The sequence below is a fragment of the Xenopus laevis genome, chromosome 4L (assembly GCF_017654675.1).
Source record: "Xenopus laevis strain J_2021 chromosome 4L, Xenopus_laevis_v10.1, whole genome shotgun sequence".
Classification (NCBI taxonomy): domain Eukaryota; kingdom Metazoa; phylum Chordata; class Amphibia; order Anura; family Pipidae; genus Xenopus; species Xenopus laevis.
Genome location: NC_054377.1, coordinates 8900898 through 8912500, shown reverse-complemented (window position 1 = coordinate 8912500; position 11603 = coordinate 8900898). Strand labels below are relative to the sequence as shown.

Here is an 11603-nt window from a genome sequence, read left to right as displayed (position 1 = left end):
AACTCAGCCTGCAGCCTTGTGCCTTTATATGGTCACAGAACAACCCCTCAGTGACTTCTAATATCCTTATCATTTACAGTAGGGGGTACATTATCCCTTATAATACATGAGTGATACTCAGAGTTCCCTGTATAACTCAGCCTGCAGCCTTGTGCCTTTATATGGTCACAGAACAACCCCTCAGTGACTTCTAATATCCTTATCATTTACAGTAGGGGGTACATTATCCCTTATAATACATGAGTGATACTCAGAGTTCCCTGTATAACTCAGCCTGTAGCCTTGTGCCTTTATATGGTCACAGAACAACCCCTCAGTGACTTCTAATATCCTTATCATTTACAGTAGGGGGTACATTATCCCTTATAATACATGAGTGATACTCAGAGTTCCCTGTATAACTCAGCCTGCAGCCTTGTGTCTTTATATGGTCACAGAACAACCCCTCAGTGACTTCTAATATCCTTATCATTTACAGTAGGGGGTACATTATCCCTTATAATACATGAGTGATACTCCGAGTTCCCTGTATAACTCAGCCTGCAGCCTTGTGCCTTTATATGGTCACAGAACAACCCCTCAGTGACTTCTAATATCCTTATCATTTACAGCAGGGGGTACATTATCCCTTATAATACATGAGTGATACTCCTAGTTCCCTGTATAACTCAGCCTGCAGCCTTGTGCCTTTATATGGTCACAGAACAACCCCTCAGTGACTTCTAATATCCTTATCATTTACAGTAGGGGGTACATTATCCCTTATAATACATGAGTGATACTCAGAGTTCCCTGTATAACTCAGCCTGCAGCCTTGTGCCTTTATATGGTCACAGAACAACCCCTCAGTGACTTCTAATATCCTTATCATTTACAGTAGGGGGTACATTATCCCTTATAATACATGAGTGATACTCAGAGTTCCCTGTATAACTCAGCCTGCAGCCTTGTGCCTTTATATGGTCACAGAACAACCCCTCAGTGACTTCTAATATCCTTATCATTTACAGTAGGGGGTACATTATCCCTTATAATACATGAGTGATACTCAGAGTTCCCTGTATAACTCAGCCTGTAGCCTTGTGCCTTTATATGGTCACAGAACAACCCCTCAGTGACTTCTAATATCCTTATCATTTACAGTAGGGGGTACATTATCCCTTATAATACATGAGTGATACTCAGAGTTCCCTGTATAACTCAGCCTGCAGCCTTGTGCCTTTATATGGTCATAGAACCCCTCAGTGACTTCTAATTATGGATGCACCGAATCCACTATTTTGAATTCCGCCGAACCCCCGAATCCTTTGCAAAAGATTTGGCCGAATACCGAACCAAATCCTAATTTGCATATGAAAATTAGTTGTGGGAAGGTGAAAACATCTTTTTACTTCCTTGTTTTGTGACAAAAAGTCATGTGATTTCCCTGCCACCCCTAATTTCCATATACAAATTAGGATTCGGATTTGGTTCGGCCGGGCAGAAGGATTCGGTACATTACCCCTTATAATACATGAGTGATACTCTGAGTTCCCTGTATAACTCAGCCTGCAGCCTTGTGCCTTTATATGGTCACAGAACAACCCCTCAGTGACTTCTAATATCCTTATCATTTACAGTAGGGGTGTACATTATCCCTTATAATACATGAGTGATACTCTGAGTTCCCTGTATAACTCAGCCTGCAGCCTTGTGCCTTTATATGGTCACAGAACAATCCCTCAGTGACTTCTAATATCCTTATCATTTACAGTAGGGGGTACATTATCCCTTATAATACATGAGTGATACTCAGAGTTCCCTGTATAACTCAGCCTGCAGCCTTGTGCCTTTATATGGTCACAGAACAACCCCTCAGTGACTTCTAATATCCTTATCATTTACAGTAGGGGGTACATTTTGTCTAGTCAGCCATAGGACACAAATGATATGACTAATGAGTGGTTATAAGGATATATTTCCAGGCTATTCATAGCTTGTGTATGATATATGTACAAATATATATATTAGAATGGAGCAGACAAAAGACACAGGTGTATGATGAATCCCTATGAGACATTAGTATTATAACTATAGGATATAGATGTGTCTATAATAATAATAATAATAATAATAACAATATGAAGGCAGAGAAAGGCTCCCATATGCGAGAGGAATGTGACACACATATATAAATAAATAAACAGATACAGAGAGAGGGTGCTTGTGGGTAATACGGTGCTCATGTCACGTGTCCCTCCCTGTGCAGCCGAGTCCCACACAAATACGCACCTATAAAGCAGCTGGATAAGGCCGGAGCTCCAGCCCGTACGTGGGAATGAGGCCTGTCAGGGCCGCGCTGGATCCCAGAGTGTGAGAGAAACGACCGCGCCCCGGACTGAACAAGCACCGCCGAGGCTACAAAAGGAAATAGATGAAAGATAATCCGGTGGGACGAAGCCAGAGTATTGCAGAGAACCGGGGCAATGGCGGCCGCCAGACGGGACCAAGCGAACGCCGAAAACAAAAACGGATCTCTTCTGAGCGCATCGATTGGGCGTCCAACTAGGAATCAGAGGGCGGGGCTTAGTCAAGGCTAACTAGCGGAGCGCCGAGAGAACTGTCAGGGGAAGAGGTAATTGTGCGCTCCGCTGATCGCCTAGCAACCGGCCCGTGGTGTTAGTGGGGAGCAGACTGTTTGGGCATCTGGCCGCGGCCTTGTTTTTATAATTAATACTAAAAAAGGAAAATGTTCTAATAAATAATCGATCACGTGTGGGGAAGGTCGTGCAATCGATTCTATAGTTGAACTCAATCAAATGGTGTCCCGGGCATGAACTAGTTAGATCTTGTAGTTGTACCACTCACGATCTGCCCCTCAATTCCTCCATCAGATGGAAATGTACACAGAGAGTTGCAGTCCAACTAGAGCTGCCGGGGTATAAATGCTGTGATTAAATCATACTGGGGCCTTGAGTGAAACTTTGTCTCATTAGATCCCTCCTATTCCCCAGTATAAGGGAGATGTCCCAGGAAAGATCTGTCAGCTGAGGTTTTATCTCTTTAGCCAACAGGTTTGTTAGGAGTCACATGATCAGCAGCTCCACGCGGGGGCTGATTTATTCGATTTGTTATGCTGCGTAAAACGGAATTGTCCATAAAAAAACAGTGTAAAATAAATGGCAAATTTATCAAGGTGTGTTTTATGTTACAAAATGCGAACGCCAGATCTGCCGCCGTTATTCAGCTGAAATAACTCTTAAGAAGAAATGCGTAAAAATATAAGCTGTTTTTTATTTTTTACACAGCAAAACCTGGTGGATTATCCCGCCGTTTTTTATTTTTTTTTTGCTCCACGTAATAAATAATGCCGTAAGTGTTTTGAAATGTTTTTCAGCCCATGAAGAAGATGAGGACGTACATGGAGACTTAAAGAGAGAGAGGTGCTAATACAGGATCGGTGAGTTTCTGTCTTGATATAATGTGAAGAACAAATAGCTTAAGTGGGAGCACTTTAACTGGCTTCAGCTGCTCCACGTGCAGGCTTGATAAAGGGCCCGGGTGGCACGAAACGTTGCCCTGTTTAAAATGATTTGATGCAATAAAATACACGTTTGTTCATATCTACGGTGTGCTGCTGATATCTGCTCTGACTGCAGTGATGTCTTGTCCATAATAGATTCAAAGAACGGAGCACCGAGGAGGCCAGTTGTTAAAAATCTTTAAAAAGTCAAGATTTATCCAAAGATTTATTTAAAATCTCCATAATTACAACTGCAAAACACACACTTAGGCTGCCTGCTTGACGCGTTTCGTGGCTCCCTGCCACTTCATCAGAAGCTGTCGGCAGCCAGCCTCCACCTGGTATAATGTGATTAGGATGTGTGGCTAAGTATAACCTGTGCTACATGTCCAGGTACATTCTCGACAGTGTGTGTGGCCTGTATGTTTGGGAATAATATGGGCCGTGTTTGTGGCCTGTATGTGTATAAAATGGGCAGTGTTTGTGGCCTGTGGGGGTATAATATGGGCAGTGTTTGTGTATAATATGGGCAGTGTTTGTGGCCTTTATGGGTATAATATGGGCAGTGTTTGTGGCCTGTGTGTGTATAATATGGGCCGTGTTTGTGGCCTGTGTGGGAATATTATGGGCAGTGTTTATGGCCTGTGTGGGTATAATATGGGCAGTGTTTGTTGTCTGTATGGGTATAATATGGGCCGTGTTTGTGGCCTGTGTGGGTATAATATGGGCCGTGTTTGTGGCCTGTGTGGGTATAATATGGGCCGTGTTTGTGGCCTGTATGGGTATAATATGGGCCGTGTTTGTTGCCTGTATGGGTATAATATGGGCCGTGTTTGTGGCCTGGATGTGTATTATATGGGCCGTGTTTGTGGCCTGGATGTGTATTATATGGGCCGTGTTTGTGGCCTGTATGGGTATATAATATGAGCAATGTGTGTGTATGAACTGTATGTGTTTGCGCTGAGTGGACAGTATGTGTGGGTATAATATGAGCAGTGTATGGGACTGTAGGCTTTTGGTATAATATGGGTAGAGTATGGGCAGTGTTTGTGTAACTGAATGTGTGTTTCATTTGAATAAGTATATTTGGGGTAGTATGTTTGGGCTTTATGACCGGGTATAATATGGGCAGAGTGTAGGTGCTTCACAGGTTTGATATGTTGGTCCTGTTTTTGTGTTTACAAGTAGGAGGGTGTAGAAAGGTCACGTGCACACTCAGGCCCTTCACACAGATTCCACTGGTGCACAAAACCTAAGGGAGACAGCACTCCAAACAATCCAATAATCAGAAAAATCAGGTTGGCACACAGAGTGAATTAAACCGGGGTCCTACCCCTGGTGTGTTTATTGCGTCATACGTGTGATGCTATAAACACCAGGGGTAGGACCCCGGTTTAATTCGCTCTGTGTGCCAACCTGATTTTTCTGATTACAAGTAAGAGGGTGCCATTCTCTCCAAGTACTGCAGCGCTGGTTAGTCATTAAAGGGCGTTCTTGCAGATTTTTTATACTATGATATAATGTAGGCAAATGTGTGAGGGCTGCATGGGTTTGATTTATTATAGGCAGTATGTGAGGGCTGCATGATTTAGTATGAAACATTTATGGGGCTGTATATTTGGAAAAGTGTCGGGGTAGGGGTGGTGTTGAGGCTAAATGTCTGATAATATGGGGCAGTGTGTTGGGAGATAAAAGTACTTACTGGGTGCTCAAGTCTAATGTGTGGTACATGCCAGTTATGTGACTAGTATTGGCACAATGTATTCTTTAGAAACCAAAAACTACAAATCTTATGAAATGGACAAGGTAGGAAATGTATTTAGCTTGGGAAGTGGAGAAAATGATGTTTTTTGTGTTGCTTTTCTCTCTCTGCTACACATCTTTACAGGAGCTGAAGCATCCTGAGGGGGGAGCATTTGCACAGATATGGCCGTACCCATTACTGTCCTGGATTGCGACTTGCTGCTGTATGGCCGAGGGCATCGCACGCTCGACCGATTTCGCCTCGATGATGTCACAGACGATTATCTAGTGACCACTTATGGCTTTCCCAGGCCGTTTATTGATTACCTTGTTGATTTGTTGGGGGCCAGTCTATCACGACCTACACATCGATCTCGCGCAATCAGCCCTGAAACACAGATCATGGCTGCTCTTGGATTCTATACCTCGGGATCCTTCCAGACTCGCATGGGGGATACAATTGGGATCAGCCAAGCTTCCATGAGTCGCTGCGTGACTAACGTCACAGAGGCTCTGGTAGAGAGGGCATCCCAGTTCATCTCCTTCCCTAGAGATGAAAGATCAGTGCAAGGGCTGAAGGATGAATTCTACAATCTGGCAGGGGTTCCTGGAGTTTTGGGGGTGGTAGACTGCACTCAAGTGAATATTAAAGCCCCAAATTCAGAGGACTTGTCCTATGTGAACAGCAGAGGCCTGCACTCCTTAAACTGCTTGCTTGTGTGTGATGCCCGAGGTTCCCTGTTGTGGGCTGAGACCAGTCGTCTGGGCAGCATGCAGGACAATGCGGTGCTTCACCAATCAGAGCTCAGCGGCCTGTTTGAAACTAAAATGCACAAACAGGGCTGGCTGCTAGGTATGTCAGAAACTGGCTAATTCTAAAATCTTTTCAATTTGCCTTCTTCTTCTGACTCTTTCCAATGTGGGTCACCATCTAGTAAAACTACAAATATATTGTTATAGCTAACTTAAAGTTGACATGGAGGTAGAGAACCCTGAGATGCTGGCTGCATTGATCATTTTACTGGCTCAGCTAGATAGCTTGCTGATGCATCAGCTCAGAGCTGCCCTGCCAGAAGCAAGGTATTAGCAGTATAAAAAGGTTTCTATAGTCTAAATTGCAAAAATGCTCTAAAAAACGAATCTGATAAATCTGAGATCCCCTTTATGGTAAATATCTTTAAGGTGTTTAAGGGAGAAGGAAAGCTACTGAAGCAGTTTATTGCCAATAGATTGGCCACAATAATGCAAGCTATAACACTACATTTATTCTGCAAAATGCTTTACCATACCTGAGTACACAGCTCTAGAAGCTCTCCGTTTGTTTAGGATAGCAGCTGCCATATTAGCTTGTTGTGACATCACTTCCTGCCTGAGTCTCTCCCTGCTCACTCATAGCTCAGGGCTCAGATTACAGCAGGGAGGGGGCAAAAAGGGAGAAGAGCAAACTGAGCATGCTCAAGCCCTAGTCTTGGAGGTTTATGCTGAAAACAGGAAGTCTGATACAGAAGCCCATGAGTACACAATAGAAGGAAAGAAATGTGGTGTTTCTTTTGACAGAGGACTCAGAGCAGCATTACTTTGAGGGTTTACTGGTGTATTTATATAGACCTTTCTGATAAAGCTTACTTAAATTTAGCCTTTCGTTCTCCTTTAAAGGAACAGTAACACCAAAAAATGTAAGTGCTTTAAAGTAATAAAAATATCATGTACTGTTGCCCTGCACTGGTAAAACTGATGTGTTTGCTTCAGAAACACTACTATAGTTCATATAAACAAGCTGCTGTGGAGCAATTGCGGAAATTGAAAAACGGCTATATGGCACAGGTTAACTAATGGATAACAGATAACACTATTAGACAGACAGACCTTATCTGCTATCTGCTGTGTAACTTGAGCTTTTTCTCCTTTGAATGGCTGCCCCCATTGCTACACCACAGCTTATTTATATAAACAATAGTAGTGTTTCTTAAGCAAACACAGCAGTTTTACCAGTGCAGGGCAATACTGCATTATATTTTCATTACTTTAAAACACTTTTCTTTTTTGACGTTACTGTTCCTTTAAAGCATGTCTCCTGAACCATATCTGTGTAAATGTTGGAAGGATTGCCGATATCCCTAACGGATTCTTTGTTTTGCAGCGGATAATGCCTTCATTCTGCGACCTTGGCTGATGACACCGGTGCAGATACCAGAAAGCCCATCGGATTATCGCTACAACATGGCGCACACTGCCACGCATAGTGTGATGGAGCGTACTCAGAGATCCCTCCGACTACGTTTCCGTTGCCTTGATGGGTCCAGGGCCACCCTGCAGTATTCCCCTGAAAAATCTGCTCAGATAGTATTGGCATGCTGCATTTTGCATAATATTGCTCTGCAGCACGACCTTGATATTGTAAGCGAGTCTGGGGCAACCAGTCTGGAGCCTGAAGAAGAATGTGTGCACATGGAACCACTAGAGTCAGAGGCTTACCGTATGAGGCAGGAGCTAATCCTTACACATTTCAGTTGATAAAGAACTCCAAATATACTTTCTCCATTGCTCCCAGTAAATACAATTGGCCGGGCCTCTGTTATTGCCAGAATTTCTTTTGTTGATAATGAAACTTTAAAGGGGTTGTTCACCTTAATTAACTGTTAGTATGATGTAGAGCGTGATATTCTGAGCCAATTTGCAATTGGTTTTCATTTTTTATCATTCATTTGTTATTTAGCTTTTTATTCAGCAGCTCTCCCGTTTGCAGTTTTAGAAATCCAGTTGCTAGGGTCCAAATTCCCCTAGCAGCCATGAATTGATTTGAATAAGAGACTGGAATATGAATAGGAGAGGCCTGAATAGAAAGATGAGAAATAAAGAGTAGCAATAACAATACATTTGTAGCCTTACAGAGCATTTGTTTTTAGATGGGGTCAGTGACCTCCCCGCCCCCCATTTGAAAGTTGAAAAGAGCCAGAAGAAGACGGCAAATAATTAAAAACCTAAAAGAAGAAAAAAATGATGGCCAATTGAAAAGTTGCTTAGAATTAGGCATTCTGTAACCTAATAAAAGTCAACTTAAAGGTAAACCACCTCTTTAAATTACTGGCAGCCGCAGTGTGCCTAAGCAAAAGGTTATATAGTAAGAGGAACAGTTTTTGTCCCAGTCTAGTAACCAATGGTTACCAACAAGTACTGTAATAGATCAGTAATGATAACTGTTTATTGGTTGCTACCTGTTATGACTGCCAGGCATGGCTCACACCAAAAACTGCCACGCACTAGCCATGTATTTTTTTTAACACAATTTCTCTTAATAAAAGATTCTCAAAGCTTAGTGGTTAAACTGCTTACTCTCTTTTTTTGGTTTGGTGTAACTACAGTCCTGTTGTTCGTCTTTTATTTATGTTTTCTAGAAGAACAAGAAGGGAAAATTCTGTATAAGCTGTCTGGCCAAGATTTATTTTAAAGGCCATCTGTCATTTCTGGAACACAAAGATATTGCCAGGGTCTAGAGTGTTAGTTGATGTCTGCCACAAACTGACATGCTGTAAGCACAAACGTTCTCATATGATGTGTAATCTCAGAGACCATGTAAGAAAACCACTCATTTACTTTATTTATTTCATTGTGGGGCTGATAAATATTACTGGAGTCACATGAGTAGTACCTACAGACAGTGCACTCTCTCACTATATATATATATATATATATATATATTATTAACATGTATTTACATAGCACCAACATATTTTGCAGCGCTGATAGTAACATAGTAAGTTAAGTTGAAAGAAAGACACACGTCCATCCAGTTCAACCTTTTAAGACTATATATAACCTGCCTAACTGCCAGTTGATCCCGAGGAAGGAAAAAAAAAGACATTTGAAGCCTCTCCAATTTGCCTCAGAGGGGGAAAAAATTCTTTCCTGAATGGCAATGGGACCAGTCCCTGGATCACCTTGTACTATGAGCTATCTCCCATATCCCTGTATTCCCTCACTTGCTAAACACCATCCAACTCCTTCTTATACCTATCTAATGTATCAGCCTGTACCACTGATTCAGGGAGACAATTCCACATCTTCACAGCTCTCACTATAACAAACCCCTTCCCAATATTTAGGTGGAACCTCTTTTCTTCTAATTGGAATGTGTGACCTTGTGTCAACTGGAAAGACCTACTGGTAAATAAAGCATTAGAGAGATTATTATATGATCCCCTTATATATTTATACATAGTCAGCATATCACCCCTTAAGCGCCTCTTCTGCAGCGTGAAGAACCCCAATTTGGCCAGTCTTCCCTCATAGCTAAGATTTTCAATACCTTTTACCAGCTTAGTTGCCCTTCTCTGTACCCTCTCTAATACAATAATGTCCTGTTTGAGTGATGGAGACCAAAACTGTACAGCATATTCTAGATGGGGCCTTACAAGTGCTCTATACAGTGGAAGAATGACCCCCTCCTCCCTTGACTCTATGCCCCTTTTAATACAACTCACAGATACGCATACATGCTGAAACACCAACAAGCCGTTTTAGGCTAATGGCACAAGGGGTGCTTTGTATGCCCCTATGATCACTCAGAAATGTTTTATAATGGAGCATGTCCTGTCTCATGCACATGGAATTGTGGAAAGTCCACCTGTCTCCTCTTCATTTGCCTCAGCCAGCTTGTACACCAGACAGGGACATATTGACCACCAGATAGTAGTGGCAACAAAATGCCCCATATACCATTAGGCCAGTGATCCCCAACCAGTAGCTCGTGAGCAACATGTTGCTCTCCAATCCCTTGGATGTTGCTCTCAGTGGCCTCAAAGCAGGAGGTTTTTTTTTTGAATTCCAGGATTGGGGCAAGTTTTGGTTTCATAAAAACCAGGTGCACTGCCAAACAGAGTCTCAATGTAGGTTGACAATCCACATGGGGCTACTAAATGGCCAATCACATCCCTTATTTGGCACCCCAAGAACATTTTTCATGCTTGTGTTGCTCTCCAACTCCTTTTACTTCTGAATGTTGCTCACGGGTTCAAAAGGTTGGGGATCCCTGCATTAGGCCATACACATACTGTAGTCAACTGATGGGCAAGATCAGGGCCGGACTGGGAGAAAAAAGCAGCCCTGGCAAAAAAAATCAAAGCAGCCCACTTCAGGTATTGGATTGGTTATCTGGAAACCCATTTTTCAGAAAGCTCCAAATTAGGAAAGGCCGTCTCCCATAGACTCCATTATATGCAAACAATCCAAATGTTTAAAAGATTTAATTTTCTCTGTAATAATAAAACAGTAGTTTGAGCCAAACTAAGATATAATTAGTCTTTATTGGGAGCAAGTTTTTTTAATCCATTCCTTGGACACAATTATACAGGGGAATATTAGATAAAAACCTGTGAACAGATGCCCGAAGCCTGCCATGTCCTGCATAGAAAACTGCACATAGATAGTTAGAATCTCAGCTGCCATAAAGCAGGGCAAGACTGCTGTGAATAATTAAACTGTGCAGTGATATTATCAGTATTATGACATAACAGAGTTGACGCGTTTCATGGCGTCTTGCCACTTCCTCAGAAGCACAGGCATAAGCATAGACCTAAGCATCTGAGGAAGTGGTGAAACGCCACGAAACGCGTCAAGTGTGGGGGAGAAGTCATATCCACATAATGTACTGATGATTTTAAAGGATATCTAATAAAGAATGTTTTAATTCCTCCTAACCACTGTGTGCTCCATATCGCTATTGCTACACATATATCTGTAGGACACGAGACTGCTTGTAATTTGTTACTACACAGGCGCAAATGAAGAATTCTTTCCCAAAAATAAACTAAAAACACTTTTTTCTAACATATAAGGCAACATTTATAAGATTAATAGACAGCTAACTCACACACAGTGCAGATTTCAAAATGTACATGACCTAGAACTTTAGATGAACAGTATTATACATAGATATATATATATATATATATATATATATATATATATATATATATATATATATATTTTTTTTTTTTTTTATTCATGTCAGTATCACTTTAAGTAGCAGGTAGTAGTTGTTCTTACCTGCCCTTTCTCTGTACAGTTGGAGGGGGGGGGGCAAGGGGGGAAATGCAGAACAGCAGCAGAAAATTCCATCCTTCCCTTCATCCCTTCATTGGAGCGTTTGAAAAGCACTGCAAAGTTTTTCCCGTGCAGCTCTTCAGTTTCCGGCTCACTTCTGCTGCGCGCCCTCTACTGGTAGGAAATGTTAGTGCGGGTCCTGCAAAATGACATTTCTCTCTTCATCCAAGCGCAAGGGCCCTGCGCACAAGAGATCGCACAGTCGCACACTGTCAATGCGGCCCATTCACACGGCATGGGCAGCGGCCCAACGGGC

General features: G+C 42.2%; 1 protein-coding gene and 1 pseudogene across 5 annotated transcripts in view; one reads left to right on the top strand and one right to left on the bottom strand.

Moving 5' to 3' along the window:
• Window positions 1-2410, bottom strand: part of LOC121402903 — an 81141-nt pseudogene extending 78731 nt beyond the window's left edge. The window contains exon 1 of the transcript XR_005966854.1: window positions 2272-2410. The product of XR_005966854.1 is annotated as an activating molecule in BECN1-regulated autophagy protein 1-like (transcript). The remainder of the gene's footprint in view (window positions 1-2271) is intronic.
• A 174-nt stretch (window positions 2411-2584) lies between these two features.
• Window positions 2585-8219, top strand: harbi1.L (harbinger transposase derived 1 L homeolog). 4 transcript variants are annotated; one of them, NM_001095040.2, is given in 4 exon segments: window positions 2585-2614; window positions 3377-3439; window positions 5391-6098; window positions 7386-8219. In NM_001095040.2, coding segments are annotated over 2 exon segments (1044 nt in total). In that variant the 5' UTR covers window positions 2585-2614; window positions 3377-3439; window positions 5391-5428; the 3' UTR covers window positions 7760-8219.
• The last annotated feature ends 3384 nt before the right edge of the window (window positions 8220-11603 follow it).